We start from the raw sequence: 25,300 nt of genomic DNA, 5'->3' as shown, positions 1-25,300 counted from the left end.
TTTTTCTTTTGTGACATCGTTATTTTTAGAAAACTTTTCAGTGCCATAGAAAGCTGAACTATTTTCTATAACTTTGCTCAAGAAATTTCTGTTTTCTTTAAAAGTGATAATGGAATAATAGCATCTAGAAAAGGAAGGCACCTAAACTACATAGAATAAGTATGATTTTGAAAAACTTTCAAATTACTAACTTTAAAAAAGGAACGAAATTATATATTATATGCATTTATGAGGATATAGAAAAGATATTAAGCTCATGTTTGGGAGATCCATACTTCATTCGTAAACATCAGACTTCATACAAACAAGAGGGCAAAGAAACAAATCACTTTTTATATCATCATAGCCAAACAAAATCAGTTACCAACCGTTTCTAGTTAGTTTGAGTCAACTAATTGAAACAGCCATTTTCCAGAACATGCTGGTGTTGGTCGATTCGGCAATCAGCAGACTGATACCAGTAGACCAATTTAAAATACAACCCAAGTACCCAACTTTTATTAATGGAAGCCACCTAAATGACAGTCATTGTATGAAATTGATATAAAAACTAAGAAGATTGGAATTATAACAGACCAAAATATATTTCATTTAATTAAAGAAGTAACATGGGTAAATCATTGATTTTACAATAGCAGTAGTTATTTTGCAAAGAAATGCCAAGAAAGACTAAGATATGTCTCTTCATGCATCAAATTCACAACATATCACTGTGAAATAGTACATTTAAACTGTTGACAAAACACGTCAGAAAGTTGGCAACACTTGTAACTTCTGTGAATGTCACCTTTTTGCGTCAAAAGAAAATTATAAAATTATCGTCCACTTTTCCCGACCGAAAGTGAGCGTGTTTGGCGCATGGTGAACTGTTGCCGGCTCACTTCTCACCTAACGAGCGCATTCCGGTGAAGTGCGTGTCCCATTTGTCTATTATATCACGCCCCCTGTCACCGTAAGTTCTAGCCTCCCTTCACGACCCTTATCGTCATCATGCCTCTTTGTTTCGGAAAACTCGCATTGTTGGAGCACAAGCGAGTGTGAAATGCATCGCCATAAAAGAAACTCACTCTCCTTCTCTCGGATCGCGGTCGGTTTTCCACGAGACGTTCTCATCTGCACGATGGAGGTGCCATGTCGCGTCACCTGGCCGTGAACGTGAAAACAAATTCACCGCCGGACGCCGCATCGCCATCGTGTGGACAGTTTTTATGTCGCGTAGCCCTGGCCCTGGCTCCATTCGCCCGCCACGGGTTTGGTTTCGCTTTCCGTTGGCCTCACGGTCTGGCCACGCGCAACTACAACCGGCACCAACACAACGTTCCGGTCGTGTCGGGCATCCGAGCCCGAGACGAATGCCGAACCCGGTCGCCGAAGTGAGAGTGAAAACATTTCCCATCCATCATCACGGTCCTTGCTGCAGCGTGCACGGTTTTCCCATTTCCCCGCGGCTCCCGGAAACCGGCGCCGCCAGACGCCGGGTGCATCGCACACACCGGGACCGGCCACCGTGACTCGGGACCTCGGGACTCGTAACAACGATCGGAATCGATGCAATCGGCTCGCCGAAAACGTTTCCCGTGCGATTGCGCACGCCGGCTCGGGAAAGCTTCGTGCTTTTCCCATCGGTGGAGTTATTATTTTTTCCCTTCCCCAGTTCTTCGGATTCCATCAACCTTTGCCCCAACTTTCCCTCTCCGGTCGGGGAGGAACATGGATGAAACCCAATACACACCCGAGTACATAGCCACGGAAAAAGGAGAGCGATGTCGGGCCGAAGTGCATCCTGTGTGCATACGCGATTGCGGAAGGTAAACGTTTCCTCTTCGGTAATACCCGGGGCGCGGGGGATTTACCTTTCCCGTGTTTCTCCTCCCCCCCGGCCCTATATGGTCGATGACGGTCAACGGCGAACGGTGGCGTTTCCCGAGCGGCAGGACACTGCACCGCAACCCGAACCGGTGGCCAATGTCCTTCCAATCGAGCGCTCCTCGATCGAAATAATGGCCCGGGAAAACCCATTCTCGGTTTGCTCGGATGCAGGCAGGCCGGAAGTGGTGGCCGTGATGCATGTGCAGGGTTGCAGATTGTAACTGAAAGTGAAATGGTGATTACATTGTAGTGGTGTCACACGATGCACTTTACGAGCGTTACAGCGCAGCTTTTACTGCAATGCACCGGGCCATTACAAACTCATGCAAACGCGAGCCGGTGCCGTACGTGTGCAGTGTCTGCTGCAGGAGCGATATTCGACATTCTTTTCACGGAGGGCACATGGGAAAATACGTTGCGGAAAGTGAGAAAAAGAGAGGGCGGTTGAAGGGATGATTTAAAACTGGGGCTTCCCGTTCGCCTTCCGAATCACCTGTGCCTTAGGTCCGACGCATTCAATAGCATAATTCAAGCTCATGGTCACGGGCACATCCTTGCAATTTTCCCAGCGAAACCCAGGCTTCCGTTTTCCCCACGGCAAACTGCAGCAAACTGCGTACATACTGCAACGCCGCCAGAGTGCATCAGCGTTACTTTCACCATGCTTTCCAATCGATTTTACCGGTATTGGTGTAAAGAATTTTTTCCCGGATTGATCCTGTCCGTGTTCGATGATTTTTCTGGAGCGTGCCAGTTTTCCTCCCTCCTAGATTAAATTTTCCAGATCCAACACCAAGATGGGAGCAACATTTATCGATGGTGCTACCTGTAAATCTTCCACAAGGAACGGTTTTCAAGTGAGGACCTCACCCCAAACGCCGATGCCCGGGCGGGGATTTGTCTGTAAATGTAAATGCACTTTCTGTTCCAGAACTTGCAGCCCAGTTTTCCGCTGTGTTTCCGTGCCCCGCCGTGCCACTGCACCGGGGCGCTGCATTGTCGTGCATGTATCTGTGGGTTTTTGTTTTTTGTTTTGCCTTTCACCTGACCAACGTGACATTGACTGAATTTTCCCAAACCACAGGTGACGATCATCATAATTGTATGGCACAGTGGGTCGAAATGGAAATGGAGCCTGACTGGCGCCGCTTTTCCCGCCGCTTTGGGCTGGTATGTTGGGGCCTAGCCTAGGACGAGCCCGGGGTTGGATTGGACGTAAGCGCCGTGGAAAGTTGCATGATGCACTTCAGAGGAAAATATACACATCCGAATGAGTAGTTGCCGGAAGTTTTACAGCTGTGTCCAATTACATGAACTGGCGTAAATGACAACCACGATTTCAACATGCCACTATCCGCTTTTACGAAAGTGAATGAATTTCACTCACTAATAATATATTTGTTGAACGACAGTCGTTTATGGAGTCTAATTAGAAACAAAAATCAGACTTCTTGTTCACTTTCTAACTTAACCCCACAATAAATACACATTTACAGCCTTTATTTAGAATGAGATCCGCTGTAGTATCCTACCAAAACAATGTTTGGCATCGTTCAAGAATAAGTTAAATATAGATAGTACCACCAGCTTAAAATTCATACAGCGATTAATTTATCAAATATGGCTGATTTATTACATAAAGAGTAATGTGTTTAAAAACTTGAAGTATCTGATTTCTCTTGTTATTCAATTATTTTATATGGCATTGAAATATACTATGCATTAGTTTTACGCTTTACTTTTGTTGCCATATTATTCTGTAGTTAGAGGACATTTATCAAAGCGAATCTTCAAAAATAATATTACACATATAAAATAATAAATAAATAATAAATAACATTCACATAGGTGATAAAATAATATTCACAATTAAAACAATAAGCAAGTATACCAATTCGAAACAAGATTCGAATATCATAAACGTAAATTGGTTATGCAAACTCTATTTAAATATAGAACCTACGATCACACAGTTTCCCTTCCCAATTGAAATGTTGTCATACGTTTCTAATGCACTTTTCTTGGTTTTAATTAACTTTGCCTGGGATGGGGGTTCTGAACAAGAATTTCCTCTCATGGACGCCATTGCGCTCTGGAACGATTCGTCAGAAATGCAAATTAGACAAACGTGCTGACAGAATACATTATGTCCTCCAACCGAACACTAGGCGGTTCCAAACCGGAAAAGCACCGGTGTCCGTGTGGTTCCTTTTCGCAAACCGTTCACCACCGCATCCGGATGTGATCGCTTTGGATTTTCCTAGAATTTTCCTCTATTCTGTTTCATTTAATTTCTTTTTAGAATTCGTTTGTTTTATTCTCTTTTACGTCCCAGCCAAGTGAAGCGAAATAATTGTGGAAAACTGAAGCGTAAATGTCGGAAAATGTCATCACAAATGGACAAATGCATAGGAGAAAAATACACACTTTGCCGGAACTGGGAAAAGGGTCGTTTTCGGGAAAGCGCTACACCTCGCACGGACCTTACGAACTAATAATTTTCAGCTCAACCATAAAGGGAAAATAAAATCATGGCAAACTAAGCTGCCATCATTTTCGGTTTTCCCGGGGTTTTTCCCTCCCACCTCGTTTCTCCGTATCTGACCTCACATCTGCTCCCGTCTCGGGGTTTCGGGAAAACTTCACCATTCCGAGACCGGCATTCCAACCAAGGCTTCCCTTTCGTGGGCTGGCAGTCGGTTGGAGCAAAGGGGCGGGTAAAATTTAATTTTCTTCAACAACAATTTAAAATGACTCACATACAAAGCGCCTACCGCTCGCCACCTTCCACCCCACGGTGGATGAAAAGTCCACCCCCTTTTCCACCCAAACCAAAGCACTATCTTTTTTTTCGTGGGTCGGTGTTTTGGGGAAAAATTACGCTTTCCTTTTCACTCATTGACTAGCACACATACGCGGCACGTACAAACGCACATGTACAGCTACGCAGGTTTACGTTGTTCTCTCTATTGCCCTCTTTTTCGCACGATAAAATCCTGCTTCTTTTCCACTCGAATTTGAAACACACACAAAAAAACTATCCCTGGAAACGCGTGCTGGTGGAAATTCCAAAACGGCGCCCGGAAAAACTGCGAGGAAGGAGCCAAACAGCGCACGCGGCGCCATCGTGTGATCTCGCTCGTGCGCCCGCAGCACGCGGACCTGCGGTGCCTTTCGTTTTCATCCAATCGAAGGACACTTTCCCCTTCGATTCGTCGGACGCTAAACCAGGTCCGGAAGGGAAGGGTGGCGGAAGAAGCGGCGAGCAGTCGGAAACGAATAAGCATGTGTGCGAACGTGCGCATGTGTTGGTCGCCGAAACGGCGGGCGACAACGCACACTTCTACGAAACGCCGGTGCCGGCCGGTGTCACGCTTGAAGTGGTGTGCGAGACGGTCCCTGTTTATGTGTACGTTGACGTTTGACGCTTCCGTTTGTTTTTTTCGCTCTGTTCTGCGAATGCAATTCGTTTGAACCGGCGTCGGATGATGATCTCTACGAGCACACACACAAAAGCAAGCGGGCGCGCGTATACCAGCGCACAGTGTGCCGACGGATTCGGTTGCGTGTGTGTTGGTGTCACTCTCGCTATCGTCGTCGTTTTTTGCTATATACACTTCTGGAATCGATCGCGAGCAGTTTAGTTACGTTTTCGCTTTCCATCGAGTCAGTCGCGAGCGAACGAGCAGCAGAAGTGGAAGCAGCAGCAGCAGCCGCAGCAGCAGTAGTAGTTGAAGCAGCAGAAGTAGCAGCGCGCGAGTCGAGTCTCTCGGAAGTGCGTTTCGGAGTGTAGTGAGTCGAGTCGCGGGAGTGTACGACCTGTTGTTCTTTTTTGTTTTATTTTCGAGTTTGGTTCTTCGTTGGTTTGCATTCCGCAAGGCTCTGTTGTTTGGGAGGCGCTGTTGTGTGTGCAGTTTTGGTGACGTCGTGGTCGTCGGATCCTCAGGATTGCGTGGTGTCCTCGCGAGAGGTGCGTGCATCTGTCCCGTGTGTGCCGTTGCACAGAGGCACAGTTTCGCCGTTCGCAGTGGTGCGTGCATTAACACTTTTTAATGGAGTTAGGACAATCGACGGTTGGCAGTATCAATTCCGAGAACCGAGTCCGAATTCGCTGGAACGCAACAAGAGCAATCATACGCCGGAGCGAACTGAACGGTAAACAACCTCCTCCGGTCAGCGGAGGTTAGTGGTGTACAGAATTGGCAGTTTCTTGTAGTAATTGCTAGCGAGTCAAAATTGGCACCCAGTATAGAAGAAGCAGCAAACGAAGCAATCGAAAATCTACCTCGTTTTTTGTTTTTGGAAAGCCTTCGCTCGTAGAAGAAACGAACATATTACACTTACGGGAGGAAAACAAGAAAAATACATCCTGCCCCTGGAGAATCCTGGAGTTTTTCTTCACACTCTCTCTCGGCCCACTGCGTTCGACGACATCATTTCCCGCGCGATTGAACTTTCGTGTGCCGTTGCGCCCGGCGAAGAAGCGAAGAAAAAATCGATGCCACAACGTGCGCGCCCTCCCGCCCGGGAAATCCGTTTTCCCCAGCTTTTGCGAACGGTGCGTGCCGGTGCCATCCACCGTCCACGGGAGTGACACGGTCGTCGTCGTCGTCGTGCTCGGCTGGTGCACGGAGTTCCAGTGAGTCCACGCGGGTGTTCGCGTTCCGCTGGAAGTGTGTGCCGTGGAAAAAATCATGTCAGATCCTGCTCTCGTTCTCGGATGAACCGGATCGTTTGTCGTGCGTCGTTGGGAAGGCAGTGGCAGTGAGAACAAACGGTGAACAGCGCGTCTTTGCGGAAACTCGCCAGTGTTTGTTGGAGAAAATCGCAACATAGTGCGAACGAAGACTTGAAAGACGGAACTCGAAATTCTACCCGCATGGCAACTGTCGATGTTGGAGGGTTTTGTTTCCTTTTCACCAGAAGTTGCTACGCTCTCGACGGAGAACAAAAGTGAAGGTCAGCAGACGGGACGATTTTCCGAAAGTGTCAAAAGCCGTGTGTCTCATCGTGGTAGGCCGCGCGAAACAACAAACACAAAGGTAACTCCTTCCAAAGACACAGTGTGGATTTTGGCAATCGTGTACCCGGAAAAGGGCAGCTGTTGAACGTGGACCAGCGATGTCCGAGAACTGTTCGGTTCCGATCGATTGCGTATTTCTTAGAATGCTTGAGCAAAGCGCGAGGAACGTGTGACAACAATAGCTCCCTGTTTCGTTGCAAAGTGGATGCCACTGTAGTGCAGAACATAATAGCTTAAATCGCGAAACACTGCCGCGAACGAAAGTAAAACGAGTTGTGTTGGTGCACCAGAAAAATAAGAATTGTGTCTACACATTTCTTACGAACAAACCGCAGAGATAGTTGATAAACTAAATAAATTGGCTTGAGAAAACGTAAAACACAAAGGCAAGAATCGAACCACCGAAAAACGAAAAAAAAATTTTTGTCTGTTCTTGGAAACCGAGTAGCGAAAGAGGGTAGCAGACAGACGACACAAGTAGGCGATGATACAGTGCATGCTGAACAATTAGCGGCAATCGCACGAATGAGTTGAAAACAAACGAAACTTTAGTCGAAATGAGAAGCAAATAAAATCAAACAATCTGAAATATTCTCGGTTTGCCAAAAAACCCCAGTTAAGTTCAGAAGTAGAAGTATTCTGGCGCCTGTAGCGAAAAAGGTCAATCAGAACAATCGTTTTTTTTTACCGGCAAGCAATGATGTAAGTGCAGAACATAGGAAAACAGAAAAGTGTAAAACATTCGTTTGAACAAAACAAAACGTGTTTGAACGTGTCGATACCGAGTTTCGGTTCGGTCGAAAGACGGAATATTTTTTGTGGCGCCTACTTAGACTAGAACGTCATTGTCGTGACACCGTGCGCGAAAGAAGATACGAAAATTGATTCCATCGCGCTGTACCGTGGCTCGTCGTTGTTCGCAGCGATGGCTCCAAGGCGTTCGGTTGGTGGTGGTGGATCGGTGGCCGTAGGCGGAGGACAGGTGCAGAGTCAGCAGCAATTGCATCAGCAGACGACTGCTTCGCTGGTGGCCAACACCGGCAGCAGTCTGTACGATCCATTCGGCTGGGGTGGCGCATCCGGTGACTCGGATCACGGTTTCGAGTCGTCCCATTCGGCCGACGGTTCCGGCTCGGAGGGCGCCAACATGACCCGCTGCTGCGTCCCGGTCGGCGAGTGCCTGAAGCCCAAGACCGGCAACCTGCTGGCCGACTTCGGTGCGATGATCAACGTGGAGGATCTGCGGGATTGCGTGCGCGTGCTGTGCAGCAACGACAGCTGCACCGTCGGCCAGTACATGCACCGGGAGTGTTTCGAGCACTGGGAGGACGAGATCCTGGGCTATCTGAAGTCGATCGGGCGCGCCCGCTCGTGGTCGGACAAGCAGCGCCAGCAGAACCTCTGGACGAAGAAGGGCTACGATCTGGTGTACAAGATGTGCGGCTGCAAGTGCGGCCGGGGACATCTGAAGAAGGATCTCGACTGGAACGCACCCACCACGGCCAGCATGTTCGGACGGGCTCTGGTAGGTTCCGGAGGAGGAGGCGGCGTTGGTGGGGCCGGCAACGGAGGCAATTCCCTTGGGCCGATCGGTTCCGGGGAGGACGAGAGTATGAAGAAAAAGAAGAAAAAGAATCGCCACAACCAGAAACCGGCGGCGGCTCTGTTGGCTATTTCGACCAACGCTAATTTGGGAAGTACGACCAGCAGCGCCAACAGTAGCGCCACCAACAGCCCTAACAATCAGATGCAGATGGTCCAGCAACAACAACACCATCTTCACCAGCAGCAGCAGCAACATGGTGGTCCGAATCACCAGCAGCAACCGGCCGGGGGAGTCACCACGAATGCCCTCTCGGTGCTGAGCAATCTGAAGATATCGGACCATTTTGCCACCTGTCTGCAACTGAGCGGCATCAACCCGAACGGCCTCATCAACAACCACGTCATCGCGATGTCCACCGCGGCCGCCGTCGCTACGGCGCGCCTCCGGGCGAACAGCCTGTCGTCGATCAGCAACGGCTCGAGCACGCCGCCGGCGTCGGCCTCATCGATCGGTGGTTCGGAGCAGTCCATCTCGCCGATCCACAACCAGCCACCGAGCCCGGCAAGCATCGCCAAGTTGCCGCTGACACCGAAGTCGAAGGTGGAACTTTACTCGGAGCGTGTTCGGTAAGTCAAACCAAGTTAGTTTACATTGTTAAAAATCAAAATTGGCAACAGAATCCCATATGAGTTCTATTTGCTACTGTCGAGTGCTATACTGTTTTGTCTGGCAAAAATCGTTTTGCTCTGACAACAGCTGATGGAAGCTTTATTCCTTCTTCCTGTGTTGTGTCATCGCGTGTGTCTCTTCCTCAGTCACTCAAGGTTCATCCTAGGGGCAAACGCACCGTGAACCTTTTCCCCTACGTTTTTTTTTTATCAACGCAACAAAATCCCTTATCACTCACTCTCTTTTCTCCCACCTTTGCTTGCGCTCACTCTCTTCGCCGGTAGATTTTTCCGGCGAAATCCTACTCTCTCAAACTCATCTCCAAGGACCGCCGCACTTTGGAAAACTTTTCCACGGCGACTAGGAGAACAACGAAAGCCGTGTGCGGCGTTTCGTCTTCGCCGTAGATTTCCGTAGAAGAAAGATGAAGTGGAAAAACAAGAAGGCAGGTCAAGGAGAAAAGTGTCGTTTTTCCACCGCGCGAGGGTCGTCCTCGGCGGGTGAAGGAGGAGGCCTACTGTTTCGGAAAAGAAGGCACCGACGATGAGAAGTAGGCTTCTCGTTGTTTCAAGTTGCCTGTTGGGGTTTTTTTTTGTTCCTTGTTGCTTCCCAGCAAGAATATTGCTTTCAGGCAAGATTTGCGGCGTGTCGGCGGCGTCGGCCTCCCCGACATTATGGCCCCGTCGGTTGCTTGCGCGAGAGGGAAATGGCGGGGGAAAAGCGGGCGGCAGTTATGTTGAGAAGAGGGGGTTGCGTTCTCCGTCGGGAGTTTTTCTTTGTGTGTTGCGTTGCGTGCCTCGAAGGGAGAGGGCGGGGAGAATGTGTTTTCCCTTGGAAATGTTGACCTTGATACGCACGCACCACATTTAACACCGTCTCGTCGAGCCTATGCGACGCGGGGTGTGGGTAGTATTGGAGGTTTTATTTCCATTTTTCTTCACTTGGTCCTCGTGGCGTTAAAGGGCTTCAAGCTTTCCACGGAACGTTTGGGGTTGGATTTCCACGAGTTTTCTCGTGAAAGCAAAACGAGGACCTCCTGTTGCTTTGCTCTTGGCAAGTCGGTCTCTCGACTTTGGTGGAAAGGAAATACAACGTCGACCAAGTGTAGAACGAAAAAAAGTATCCAACGCTACGATCCGTTTTATTTGCAAACCAAACCTCCAAATGCTATGGAAAACAAACCAAGAAGAAGGTACGAAAAAGAATGATAACATTTTATCACTTTCGCCAATCGGTCCGTCGGCGGTATAGCAGTCGTCATTTTCGTTTTGGGCCGTCGGAATGGAAAATCGAATGAAACAAAGGAAAACTTTGTTGAGGCTCGACGGAGAAAATTAAGCATAACCTTTTGCCTGCCTGCTGCCCTCCCCCCACTGACCTTGGTTTTGGTCGCCTTGCATCAGTTCGTTTGCCCAAATCAGGCTTTTTCCGAGCCAGTTTTTGGACGACAGGAGATAAAATAAATGGAATTGTTCTTGGGCGCTGTGTTGCTTTAGTCCTTGATTTGCTCCGGGCCCCCAATTGTTTGTTGTAGCGATCGATTGGAGGTCGTGTCTCTGTCGTCTCCTCTTGCTTAAAGATCCGTAGGGAAATTTTGTGCTGGAGGCCGTAAAGGAATTAGATTTTCTCTTTAATTTTTCCGTTGGATAAATGCTGTTTGTAAATTTATGTCACAGATTTGTTTTTATATTTTAAGTAAGGGTTTATTTCATATATTCTAAAATGATCTCGATTGAGTGCTTCGACTGAAGTATAAGCTTACGATTTAAGTGATGTTGAATTTCCCTATGATTTCGCAAAGCTCACGAAGATATGGGCCCTTGAAGCATAATCCCCCTTTGCTCGAACGTCAATCCTTTATCATAATCGCACCTCGTCACGCCGGGTCGGTGGGTGAGGTGGCGGTTCGATCGGTTGGGCGGAGGAAATGCAAACAATATTTTTCTCATCCTTCGTTTGCCGTCTTGCTGCGAGATCATCTCCCCTGTCCTGCTTTCGTCGCAAGGCGCCAATGCTTGCAAAATAGACGAAATCCAATCCACTCGCTTGTGGCTCCTATTTTTTTTGTCCTTTCTGATTTTCCACGTGGAAGTGAAGCTAGAGAAAGAAAAATGCTGTGGAAAACATTGCCCCGCTGGGTGCAATGATTGCGCGTTGGCGAAATGAAGGAAGACGGTTTCGGGAAGAAAAACCCGTAAGGATACGATAAGAGGCATGCTACGACGTTGGGAGCGATGGCGGCGCCATGAATGATGGAAGGATAGCTTGTTAGTAGGAATTTTCGGTTCGATCCTCCACACTCTCATTGGAGCCCGGGTTTTTTTCTCCCGCGATCGATCGAACCCGGGGGCTGATTGTGGAGGAGGAAAGAATATTGAAAAACAAACACATAAAGTTTCATCGAGCTTTTTTTTTGCGCTGTTTGTTTTTTTCTTCCTGTATCTCTCTATCGTTCAATTCGGGAATCTTTCGCTTTTCCTCTGATTGGCTTCGTAGCACCACGAGTGGCACGCGGGGGTGGTGGTGTGGCTTGGGGAAAATATTTGTTTTGAGCCAGGAATGTTCGGAGGAGCGTTGAATCCTTCTTTTATTTTGTCCGTTCTCTGCGCCGGCTCTCCCCGCATTCCATATTTCCGGTTGCGGGTGGATGATTGTTGGTTTTTCCGATTCATTTGGACGCATACTTTTTCACACTTCTGGTTTTCTTGTGCTTTTGCTGTTTTTTTTATTATCTGTGCGTCTTTTGCCGCAGGGCACAATCAATCGGTTTGGGAATATATCGATTGTTCTCTTGTTGGCCCTTTTTTGCGATTGTTGTCGGATCCGCCGAGAGACGATTAGCTTATTAAAGTCGTTGTATGTATTTTCTTATGTTGTTTTTCATTCCTTTTCTATTTGTAAGCATTTAACAGATTAGGTTTAGATGCTTTTAAGTGTAAAATAGTCTTAGATATTTTCTTTCACATTCCCAGTGCTAATCAATACAATTATAAGTTGTTACGGATATTCTAAAGTGTGTGCCGTTTTTATTACTGAACTAGTTGGTTTCCACGCTCAATCAGTTCTCGAACCAGTCACGCTAACGACCCGAATCCCGAACCCGCGGGGGCCGGATTGTGCAACGCGTCGTCGTCGTCGTTACATTATGCTGCCTTCCTCCAAACAGCGTCCCCGTCTCTCCATCCCCTCCCCTGGCGTTTGGTGTGTTAGGCCCGGTCGGACACAAATCTCCATCTATCACGGGAAGATGACGGTCGTCTGGTTATGGTAATGACCTAGAAATTAAAAACCGGTTGTTTCCCTCGGAGATCGCCGTGTGCTGCGCTTCGGGGTGACGAATGGAGTCGGAATCGTTGAGATTGTTGTGTTGCTGGCGACGGATGACAACGGTCCCCCACAACTTCTCGTGGCGCGAAGGCAGCTGGTGGTTTCGCTTTCCTCATCGAAAATGCCCGGCAATGATCGCGCGTCCATTCGCCATGCTTCTCTCCATGTGTTGATGGTTTGTACTTTTGGTTCCGCATACCTATTTGATTGGGGATTTTGTTCGTGTTGTATTCGCGCGCTACGTTGAGGATTCCAAAGAAGTTGGAAATAGATCATCAAAATTGTTCAAATGGAGTTGAGGCAACGGTGTGCAATTCAAACTAATTTGATTGATTCTCTTGTTTTAATTCAAACGATACATTATAGCCATTCAAATGTTAATATTCTGCATGTATTCATATTTCATTTGTTAGTGTTAAACAATTTTAAATACGCCATAAATAAAATCACCAACGTTTTTATTGTGACAACTCATCCTGGTGACTTCTAAACATTATGCTGATGATGCTGTGACGTGATGAGTTAATTTCGCAAAGCCGTCACGACCTGCCTTTTGTTGTTGTTACTTTATACCGATAGAAATGCGGGCGCGCGAACCTTCAAATTGCTTGCTGGCTTTTTTAGCTACAAACACCGCGCAAAAATGTGGTAATTATTATCGCGCGCGCAGAGTCCATTCAATTGCAAATTGGCGCCGTCCAAGCTGAACATGACAGACACTACGCATTCGTCGTCGTCGGGCGTTAGCAACATCGGTCTGGTTTAGTTGTTTCCGTTTTATTTATTTTCCTACCAAACAGGTGTAACCTGGTGGACGTTTCTTTTTCGAAGTGTTAAGCAAAAAAAAAGTTTACACACGATTCCGTTGCAGCAAAAGATGATCCAGCAAATTAATGCTGCAAGTTTCGTTGTTGTTTCTTTCTAGTGCACCCAGTTTTACGATGTCGTCGTTTTTTTTATAAATTATTATACTCTGTTATTTAACACCACTCCTGTTTGACAAGTGTAGAAAAAAATAGGAAACAACGAATTAATTACAGCAGCATAAGTTTTCTCATTCTATTCACGATGAGAGGAAGTAGAATCGAGTAAAAGAGCAAACCTAACAGGAGGAGTGTGCAAGTCAATTTGCGAGGCAACTAACCGAACTTTTTGTTGTACACCTTTAAGAGTGGAGTGTGGTTGTATTTTTTGCTTCTTCAAACCGCGCCAGCATTTACCGGCTGCCACCAAAATGCGCGACGTCACCTTCAACCATATGATGTGTTAACCTTGAATTTTAAGTTTGTCCAAAGAATTGACTGCTTTTTGGGGGTTGCTTTTGGATACCTTTTTTTTTCAACTGGTTTCCACGCGCCCGGAGTGCCATCATATTCGGGGTGGTGCGCATATTTAACTAAATATACTTTGTCGGTAAAAGGCGCAGCTGAAGACTGACTGATTTTTCTTTTAGTATTTAACATGCGGCACCGCTCGTTTTGGAAACTCCATCATCGCTGTACTATCTCTCAGCCTTTTTTTTTGCCGGGCGTGTTTTGGTGGGAAGTGAAAATACTTACAATAGAAGTCACTTATGGTGCACAGCGTTGTTGCGAAGCAAAAGTGTCGTATGGTAATGCGCTTCAGAATGACTGCAGTTTTTTTTGTTTATCATTTTTGTATCGAAAGAGCTTTGGAATAAATTTGTGTAAAACCATTTTTGAAAAAATGTGCCCCGTTCGACTGTGGGTCCGCCTCGGAAAACAGGGTATATGAGAGTGTGAAATGCATTAAATAGGCAGGTGGTTTGGTGGAGGGCGGTCGCGCTGCCACAACCTCTTAACACACTGTGCCTACCTTTGCGGCCTTTGGTCGTCCTTCAATGTCGCCGCGTTTCGTTGCAAGAGATAACCTTGAGGATTTGGAACACCGTTTCCGCGGAACGGTTCGTTTTAGTATTTGGTCCGAACGGATCCGCGCTTTCGATCGGCTAACGACCGCCAAAGCTTTAATTGATCTTCAATCTGTTTTTGGTTTAGCTATGGTTATCAAGTTTTGTGCTGGCTTATAAGCTTAATAGTTTGAACTTAATGTTTGTCTTATAGTAAAATGGTGTGTAAATAACCCACCAAAAAAAAAAACCAACAACAAACTAAACCCCCTCTTGTTTTCTCCCTGTGTTTTCGTTTTGGTGAAACAGTTTCCACCATTGTTTTGGATTCGCCACCAAAAGGCAAATTAAAATATTTAACATACCCACTGACCTCGAAATTGGGTTCTGTTTTGCATGTAGTTAAACTTACAAAAAAAACCTAAAGAGGTATGCAACAAAGCCAACTCTACTCTTTTAAAGGTTATCAGCAAGAGCAGGCGAAAGGGGTGAGTCACACAAAACGCAACAGGGGGTGGGGAGAATGGTGGTCGACTTGTTTCGTGCATTTTAACGTTTTACGCATGGCTTAACCGAACTGACACGCATGTTATGCCATCGTCTAACGCGCCGCCATCGTCATCAGCCGGCATGAAGTTCAATTTCCGTAAACTTGACACTATTATGGTGTTGGAAGGGTGTGCTGGGATGTGTGTGTGTTTGTTGATTAGTGCGACCGTCATTCTTTGTCACACTCTGATTGACCTCCAACGATGCAGGCTCTGGCACTAAACTAGTGCGTTTCCGTGAGGGAAAAGGGAAAGTATCCTTGCTTCTCTTACCTTCCCACAACACATGGAAGTAAATTCGATTTCATTTTTAAAATTAGCAAACCAAAAATGACTCTTTTTGGAACTCTGGAGAAGCGTATTTCACAAGACGGCTTGTGTATTGTCAACGAGTAAACGAGTTTTATTTTTCAATTTTCATTTACACAGCTAATTATTTTTAGTTTGTTTTTTTCACTACAAAGGCAACTAAAAAATTAATGAACATTCATCAACGTTATCAGACCAAACCCGCATGCACATTTTTTCAAACTTGATTGTCCTTATCTGGGATATTTCGATGTCAAAAATTGGACACGACATAAGTGTTGTTGTGCCTTTTATGAGAAAATTTCCAAATATGGTGTCATTTTTTAAATTTTTACCGAACTCACAGAGAATACCAGTTCAATTAATGACATAACTTTATTATATTATTTTACTTGTTTCAATTGCTTTATGTGTATTATTACATTGCTTAATTCTAGCTTGAATTAGCAAATGTTAAAAAAAAAACTATTTTTATTTTTGTCTTTTTGTACACCCGACTTTGTGGGTAGGATATAAAACCGTTGTTGCATCATTGATGACCTCATTTCGCTCCGTTCGAAATCACACACTTCCCGCCAGATGAAAAGGATATCCGTTACCTTCTTGAGCCGCTCGTTTTATCCTGCTTGCTTTCCATTGAACCGGGAATTCAAACCTCTCCGCGGGTGATGTTCGTATCCCGTGCTTGTTTCTCTCCATTCATTGAGCTCATCACCTTCGATAGAGCAAGGGTTTCGACGAATCGGTTTAATAATCCCCGCTACGCTCGTTGAGAAGCCCGTGGAAAGTCCGTGCGTCGTGGTGTTGTGGTGGTGCAAGGTAAGCATGAAAAGGATTTTAAGGTTTTTAAAACCCTCCAAGAAAACCCGCTCTTACGTGTTCTTTTTTTTTCTCTGGCCTTATCCAGTTGGTTTTCTTTCGAACTTCTCGCGAGGTGTGTTTATTCAGGTGTAGGTGGCAGGGGACTGGGGCAGGGATCGCATTCATTCGCCGGTCGACGGAGATTTACGGTAGAGATATCCCGAGACAATGCAGTGGCACGGAAGATCCTCAATAAATCATTATACTTTCAACGGTGTGGTATTATGTTTTTGAGTCCTTCGCCGTTTGGTTTATTTTTCTGTCATTCCATTTCACATTTGGCGCAAAATGGTGGTTTGGGAAGGATGGGGAAGGGATTCGTCCGGAACGCATCCCCGTGGTGCATTTTTGCGCCTGAATGGCCTTTAAATCGTTTATCTCGCTTTGTGTTCGGCATTTCGTTTTGTTGGTGGTGCACAGAGTTTTACTGTGCGAACATCTTCATTTGTGGAGTCTTTTTTTGCTTCTTTTTTTGTTTTTTACAACATACCGTCTGGGAGAAATTTCGTTTAAAATTCCCCTTTTCATCTGCATCGCTTATTTATCTGGTGTTAATTTTTTTTTTCAATTACTACTTCCATTTCACCCACTTCCGGATGGTGTGGAAACTAATTTTCGTCCTTGTTTTGTTTTCCGCCTGCGAGAGGGAAGATAAAGCAAAAGAAAGCAACGCGGGCGGACCAAGAGTGTCCTTTGTTTGTTGTGTGAGGGCTTGGATCGACGACCGGTAATTTCTTTTCCGTTCCGCTCACTTATGCTTTTTTTAAGAAGTGTTGCCGAGGGAGGGACGTGGTGAGATAATGACGTACACACACCCAGTGTTCTAGCGTGTGATGACGCGCTCGGTCGGTAAATGATGATTTATGCTAAACTACTACCGGCTCCTTACGGGTCAATCTCCTTTCCTCCCTCAGCGCCGCCGCACAAACCACCCCGCGGTGGTCCAATTGTTGCGGTGCGTTGACAATTGGCAATTTGGGGACATTTCGCCACCTTCCCTTCTACCGCCCACGAAGGAATCGGAAAGATTTGCTACCAGCTCCAGAACCCCGACCGCGCGCGGGTGCTCGTGTCCTCGTGGCGCGACGGTGGGCAGTTTCTTGTTATTATGATTTCGTTTAGTGGTGTCCCCTTTTAGCCTGCCTGCCGTGTTAGCCGGTCCTTTTTGAAGCTCTGTCACAATCGTGAGGGGAAAAAATTAATCTCATTTGCATATTGATTGAATTGGAAGGTTCGGTCGGACGAATTTGTTGGTGTGTTTCGTGTACGAGCGGGCGGTACCTCACATCGATTGCCGTTTGGATGGCGATTTAATTCTTTTCCGTTTACCCACCATGCTATGGTGTGTAGGAAATGAATGTCGAAACGGTGCAAAATTTAGCAGAAAGGAAGAGGGAGGGCACGTGGCTCCTATTACAATTCTCGCACTCCATGTTGGGTATTAAATTTAAAAATAGATGCTGTGAAGTTGAGGTTCCATTTGTGTCTTACATGTTTTCATAATTTAAATTGAGTTTCGTTTAGAATGTTGTTTGAATTATTGAGTTTATTTGAGTTTGTGGTGGTAAACATCATAGCAAAGAAGATGCCAGTGTAAAATAAAATTTAACAATTTTGAATCCAGTATAGATTGTCTGATTATTATTGTAGGTTGCTTTACTTGTAGTGCAAAACAATTGATTGGTTTTGTTTTGTTTTAGGAATTAAGTTTCGTATGGTGTCTGTGTCTTCGTTTTTATTTAATTAAAAAATGTGCGCTTTGTTAAAAATTCGATCACACCAAACGGGCCTCAGTTAATTGAATTTATAATTTATTCTGGAATATTTTCAATCAACAAACATTTGTTAAGCACACTGATTGAAAAACAGAAGTCCATGTAACAACTATCTTACAACTAACTATCGTTTTGATAGACTGCAATGGCACTTTGCACAAAGTTTGTGGGTAGAACAAAAAAAAAAAATTTTCAATAACGAGAATGCACCACCACTAGTGTCCTTGGTTCGACACAAAGCTTCAGTCATTTCTTCGTGCACTATCCTCACTCCACAAAGCTTATTGTTTAGAATGCGTATGCAAATGTGAACTCTCCCGGTTGTTGGTGGTGGTGGATTGGGAAAACTTCTTCGTTCAAAGTTTCCCCAATAGCAATCGGGATGATTGCAGTTATGGCACGGAAAAAAAATGTGCCAACGAAACCAGTCGGGAAAAAAGAGTGCATGTAATGGCTCTATTTTGCTATCATCATCTCGCGCATATGCTTTTTTTTTGCGTGGTAACGATGGATGCATCTGGTCGCCAAACCCCCGACCATTTGCAGACGTTGATCAGACGCTGGAGCACGGCAGGGGCACCACCACGAACGGAAGGAAGAAGTTGATCCTTTTAAAACCGGTTCCATCGCTCGCTTAAAGGTTAGTTGTTCTGGCAGTGAACTTCTTTGGCAGCTAAAGATGCCACAGAGCTCGATGTTGGACACGCGGTGTGAATATTATGTGTGCGGGTGAATGGCGATTTTGTTTTTGTGCGCTTAATTGAAGCGCAAAATCCTGTGTAGCTTGTTGTTGTCCCCACATTAATCGCCCATTCACCCACACGCGAGAAGGCTCCCTGCGGGGGGTGAGTCATGTACGTTGAATTAACTGAGTAGGTTTGAAAAAGGAGATTGCCTTTTTCCTACCTACCGAGCAGAAAGCTCTGGCCACCTGATTTACAACCCGTTTCCCATCGACGTCGTTTGTAGGGTGGTTTTTTTAAAATTATTTGACTGTATTTTACGATATCCAGAATATGACCCAATTTTTAATGCCGGCGTTTTCTTTATCTTTTATCGCTCCGTCACGCACGTGTATTTTCGATAGTCCCTCTCAAGCATTCTCTGTGGTCACACGGCGTGAATGCTCTTTGTGCACTCTGTTTTTCGGTCTCCATCATAAACTTGTTGGTATTTACCGATGCGCGGTCAAGACTAGCTCTGAGAATGTGTCTTGTTGATGTCCTTGGGCGGCCCAGTGCGAACCCTTTTCTTTTTCCCGCACACCCGTTCGTTTTTCAACAACGAACTACACAAAGGGAACTCATTTGGGAACGTTAATTAGAGCGTGTTAAATTCACACTGATATCCTCTAATGGGCCGCCATGATATCCGTCACGGGAAAATGGTTCCATCGGTTTACAAACGGTTTCTCCTTATCTATCGCATGCCGGTGGTGGTCGGTGGTGGCCGTAGGATGCATTTTTCATGCCCCCATGAGTTCGGGGGTCCTTCCTCCCTCCCCCCACACAAAGAAAGGTACCGGCAGCGGAGAGCAATAAAGACTGCAACCCGAAAAGAACCGAAACACTTTGCTCCTGTAAAGCAAATTTGCATAATTTACGATCGTTTGCTTTCTCTCTCTCTTTGTACACACCCTCCTCCCCAGGCCTGCCACTCGCCGTTACGTCAATTCATCCGTTCTTCCTCCACGGATGTGGGGTTATAGGACCCCCTTGCGCCCGGGCAGGTTGTTGTTTTGGCCCACCAGCGCGCCCGATCGTGCGCGCGTGTATTTTGCCTTGTTTCGCTCCGCGTGATCCAATTTAAATTAAATATAACACCCAATTACTTTCGCCCCGAAAAATGCGCGCGCCTCCCCTTCACATGTTTTGTTGGGTTGGGGGGAGGGGGGCCTTGGGTGTGTTTCGGCGGGGTGATTTTTTAATGTTTTAGTGCGTCCGGAGGTGTCTGGTCGCGCCGCGCGCTCCTCACAGGAAGAAAGCCACTCGGAGCCGGTCTCGCGTTTATCATCGTTCCGGAAAATAATGCTACCGAATGTGTGTGTGTGTCTGTGCACGGTAGCGCGAGGATCGGATGGATTTATGAACGCTTTCCGGTTTGGGGCTCTGCCATCGTAGCTTCGGTTCGGTTTTGGGTGGCCTGTCGCTTTGTGCGGGCTTCGTCGTGCGAGAGCCGGAAATGGACGAATAAAAATAGCGTACGTTTCGGCTTTTTAAAGGCTCTTTGAAATGTTTTGTTTCGCCACTGTATTTAGATCTGATCTTTTGATGATGATGATTGCGGAGATAATTTGTACGCATTTTGTGGGCGCAATAAATTTCAGAAAGTTTTGTGTACGGTGCGATATATATGACACCTCGGCTTTTACCGAATCCTTTATCGCACCTGAATGCCACAACAAATAGTTTGAGGGCTATTTCAGTGCTTTGTATCACGGTAACATAAATTGCTAGTGGTAAATGTTTCGTTATTGCTGAGGGGATTGAATAAAATACTGCGTAAATGAATTCCAACGAAAACTTTCGAGCGTCAAAACTAGCTGCTACAGTCGAGAAGATATTCATTTAATTCCTACTGTTTCTAGCAGCGATCCTAACACGCGTCTACAAAAACAGTAAATCATCAGACAAATGGTTTGTTTAAATTTTTGTGACTCGCAACAACATTATTTCTATCAATCAACGATCCATGCAGGATCGGCTACTCTCACAAATTAAACCTACTCTTTTAACGATCATTTGACGGCGACAACACGGAACGTGTCGTTCGGCACGTTTTCTCCACTGCATACACTCCCGTAATCTTTTCCGCAAACATCATCATCCCAAACGTGGCGCCACAACCGCTCCGTGTGAGAAGTGTGTGACGATCTAAGTTCTGTTTCATATTTCTTTTTTCAACATCTCTCGATATACGAGAGATTATGGTTCGTATGAGTTTTTGCTTCACAAGCAATACAGCGTGTGTGTCCGTCGCGTTTACGGAAACGAACGTTTCCCAAACGTAATCTCGATTTGGATGAACAGTTCTTACCTACCAAACCCCCTCGTTCATCTCCCCTTTTCCGGCCATCGAGAGGGAAGTTTTCATTAAGGCAGATTGTCACGTACAGCCAAAGCAACCCGATCGTGCTGCGTGAAAAGTGTTTATTTCTTTCCATTTTATTCCGGAAAAGAACTAGCAATTAAGAATCTGAACTGTTTGGATTAACTTTTTTGAAGGTTTTTACGACGCACAGAAATATGGTTGTATCCGAATTCGGTGCTGTAATGAAGTGAAACGCTTAGCAAGGAAGGGAGAAAGGAACATTATTAGGCCTAATGTAAATAAACAAATCAAGCAACAGCGCGCGACGCTAAGCATCCACTTTCTGCTGATCGGTGGAAGTTAGAAGCGGTGGGCTTCGATCCGGTGGAATTTTACACTCTTAGGAGTGCGGAGTCAAGAAATGCGCCCCAGTGTAAACAACTCCGACGGGTGGCGCAGTTGGATCGTAAGAGGAACGTTTAAAGAACCGCTTCGCAAGTTTGTATGTGCAGCTGCTGCGCCAGCTTGTGGTTGTTGCAGCAAAACCAATGCTGATTGATAGTGGTTTGCTGCATATTGGTGGGGTTTGAACAGGCACAAGGAGGGATGTACGCGGGGCCAGTGGACGGACGGATTGTGAACGCTGTTCCGGGATGAATGGAAGCCATTGTGCACAAGTTGAAGTGCGCGATTTCGAAGTTGAGGAGTTTTGCTTATCAGAGGCACATTTTGTGTCTTCCAAGCAACCAAACCGTTGGAAGTGAGAGAGAAATAGGAACTGTAGTGGGGACTCGAAGGGTGTCGTACGGGTTGATTGTTAATTCCTTCTATGTCATAAATGCGCCCTCCCTCTATGCACGTGTGTGTATGTTGTGTTTCGTTGGGCAAATATTGGTCGTCAACTCTGGTAAGTTTGCGCCAGATGATGGTCAAGAAAACGCTGATCGCGCTAGACTTGACATGATCCATCGAAACACACCGTCGTACGCCACACCAGAGGAGGTGGTCGGTCCGTTAAGTGTCATGTCGACGTGTTGTTGTCGTTGGTTTATTCTTCGACAAAATATTTTCTCAACGCACGTATCCACCACCAACCAAAGGAGCACTCCTCCACTCCTCTTGGAGTAAATTTAATACCGACGGAGGGGAATCTTGGGCGTTTGACGGTGATTTCAAAGAAGCCCCTTGTGCGCGCACCCCGAACCACTAGGTGGCGCCACACAGTGGTGTACCCTTTTTGGGGGCAGATGTGTGTGCTGCGCATTGTTTTTCCGATTTTGTCGCGGGTCAAATTGCGTAGAGAAACACACAATGGCTAAGAGAGTCGGGGACAGGTGAGCGTGTCCGCATAATAAGTACGAACCGTGTTATAGCGGATCATCCATACGATGTCTTCATTGGAAGTTGGATGGTATGTTACGGTTATTGGGTCGGAGTAAGACATGGCTGGTGACATGTGTTCGGCTTGATGAAGCATAACCGTTTGTTGAGCCAACGCCGTCTTCCGAAATTTCTTAGCCTCTCTCCACCATTATTCACTTTGGGAATTCATGTACCAACATATCGAGTATCGATGTCTGATGGCGGTATGTTGGTCCCGCACGTCTTAAGTCTCCGCATTTCGTGGGGGTGTCGGTTGTTCTGCATAACAATTAACGTTTTGCCGCCCGATTTCCTTTGACCGTATGCGATCATGGTGAGTGTCTGGATTGCGGGGACGACTAAATGTTTTTTTAATGTTCAGACGCGAAATTATCCACCCGAGTCTGGAACTAATATTAGTTTGAAGATTATAGTCATAAAAAAAGAACTCCTAGAGGAACTACAGCGTGTTTAGTTAGCGAATCTTTTAAGAGATGGTCATTTTATGTTTCGATCTTTATTTATCGCGAAGATCGAATTCCGCAAAAATTTCCTATGATCCCTCCTCAGACGGTCGCGCCAGGAGATCGGTACAAAATGATTGAGACTGGGGTTTACCGTCATAAATCTTTCAGACGTAACCGAAAATCCCTTTTTCTAGTTGCATTAATAGGTCTTAGCCCGTCGGTGTTGTGCCTCTTAATGGTTGGATTTTGTGTTACGGTTTAATTTGATCGTCACTTCGACGAAAAGCGAGGTTTGGGTCGAGCTTTGAAAATCTGCACGAAAACGCTTGGTTTGGAACTGGTGTGGAACCCTGATGGGCAGAAGAGTGCCTAATCGAATCCAAGGTGGAAGTGTTTATGTTTGACCGTTTATTTTGATAGCTTGCTTGAGCTTTTACAACACGGAACGAATGTGTGTGTGTGTATGTATGTTTGAAAACCCCCCAACTTCGTGTGAGAAAAGGTTGATTGCTGCTACCGCCATTGTTACAGACATTGGAGGAACACCGCAAGTCATCTTCGTAGATATTCCTCCCGACGAAGCGAAGCGTTTAAATAAGGTTAGCAGGGGGACGAAAACTGTAGGCTCCCGCTTGCGTGCTCATGTATAGAGATGTAATAAATCTTGTGTAGTCTTGGAACCGCCAGTTTGTCCATTTTGGACCCCTAATCGTTCGATTCGGTGCCATGCCGACAGTGGTAGAGGAAGGACATATTGTTGAATCGAGTCATGTTCACCCTGTTGGGATTCGCTTCATTCGATGTGATCGCAGGGGGTAGCGTTTCGAGACGCTCATATACCAACACTCCACGTACCACCAATATAAGACCCTTTTGGGAGGTGACCCTCTTCGGGGGGAAAATGATGTTTCTTTTGGTCTCGGAGGGCATGTTCCGTACCCCCGTTATCTTTTGGTGACCATCTGCCATGTACATGCGCTTCAGGAGTTGTGCCTCGGTGGATAACCAGGAGCCTTTACAGAGCTCTATGTTGCAATTCTCGTACGTCGAATTGCATACTTGTTTTGTACTGAACTGATCAGCTTCACCCGAGATCGAGATTATGGCAGCCTGTTGTTTCCTTGAGAAGATGCAGATCGATCTTTTGGAGACACACTCATTTTCGTGTTTCGTTGCATAACGCCGAATCTGGCCAGGCATCGGTTGGCAGCTGCCTGCTAAGCACGACGCCGCACACTGCACATCGCCAGACTATAACCGAGACCGACACGTTTCGGTTGTGGTGCATCCCCACCTCCTCCTCCATGTGATCCTTCCGTCGTGCGTCATTGGCTCGATGATGGTTCGACTCGTCGCTCATAAATATGCTCACGCCATCCGATGGACGGAACCGTCCGGACTATAAACATCGCCGAGCGAGATGCGGTTGTTTATGGTGGAAATATCTAATTCATAGAAAAAGGATCTTTTCTGTCTGGGGGACCCTGGTTTTTTTGGACCGTTCGGAATCGAATGATATTGACTAGGCTAGCCGCGCGCGCGCCCGCTTGCATTTGAACCCAGGGCCATTAATGGTGATTTGGGTTAATTTTCATTTGGAGTGGCTTTTTTTTCGCCCCCCATGTCTCGTCTCTTTAATCATAGACCTATGCCAAGGTATCATCTCTCGCGCGACCGATTGTGTATTTATTCGCGATCGCCCCGAAAGATTGTTGCCTCGGTCTTCTTTCTAACCTTGACGGGGTAGAGGACGGGTTTGCTACCTGCCCTCTCAGTCTGGGAACTCGAGCTCCGATCCGCGGTCACTTTCGAAACAACAATGGTCCGTGAATCGAAAAGGCCTGCCCGTTATTGTATGTGGGAACATAAAATTGTGTATAGCTTGGCGTCGTTTCAAGGTCGCCGTAGGAGAACAGTCCGTGTCTTTTTAGAACCAGGATATATAGCTGGGAACATAAAACATTAATCTTCTTATAGCCCACGACGGGTCCACTGTAGATGGGATCTCTACGTGCCCGACGACTCGTTTTCGCCATATTGCAAAATCTACTGAGTGTCTAATTCAACTACGCTTCGATAGTTTATAGCGACTAGTATTTGCTAGCATCCGCCTCTGCGCAAATTTACTTTAAATATTGGTTGTTGCTGCATCTGGGATGACAAATATATATGTCCCCAAGGCGAGGGTATATGTGTATGTGGCCCAGTTTTATGAGCCTCGTGGCGGCTACACGTAGAACCAATAAATTGTGTCGCGCACACCTTCGGGCGCCAACGTCGAGGAGAAGGTTGTCTACCAACACCACCCGGAGGACTCCCGTTACTGCTATTCTTGTCGTCCAGTTGATGAGCAATCGAAGGGTTAGTTATTTGCGGGTGAACCGTTTTGCAGGCCACACTTTTCCGGTGTGTCTAATGGACTATGGATAGGCAATCGTCGTCTTACACACGCACTGGAGTATAACCCGGCCCCATTTCCTCGATGAGACGCAGGCTACTAGAGTATTTAAACTAAAGCTCACACTATTGATTCGCTACCAAATTGGAAACCCCATTGAGACGCGTTTATCTTTGCTCAATGGTTACTGGCGCGCACGTTCCCTTCTGTGTTTGGAGTGACAGCTGCGTGGTTAGAGTGTGTCTA

At 46.2% G+C, this 25,300-nt stretch overlaps 1 protein-coding gene across 1 annotated transcript in view; it reads left to right on the top strand.

Moving 5' to 3' along the window:
* Positions 1-5,610: 5,610 nt before the first annotated feature.
* Positions 5,611-25,300, top strand: part of LOC131262540 (headcase protein) — a 109,852-nt gene continuing 90,162 nt past the window's right edge. The window contains exons 1-2 of the mRNA XM_058264578.1: positions 5,611-5,681; positions 7,600-9,064. Of these exons, the coding sequence (XP_058120561.1) occupies positions 7,818-9,064 (1,247 nt within the window). The 5' untranslated portion in view covers positions 5,611-5,681; positions 7,600-7,817. The remainder of the gene's footprint in view (positions 5,682-7,599; positions 9,065-25,300) is intronic.

The sequence above is a fragment of the Anopheles coustani genome, chromosome 3 (genome assembly GCF_943734705.1).
Source record: "Anopheles coustani chromosome 3, idAnoCousDA_361_x.2, whole genome shotgun sequence".
Lineage (NCBI taxonomy): Eukaryota > Metazoa > Arthropoda > Insecta > Diptera > Culicidae > Anopheles > Anopheles coustani.
This window is presented reverse-complemented; position numbering and strand designations above follow the sequence as displayed.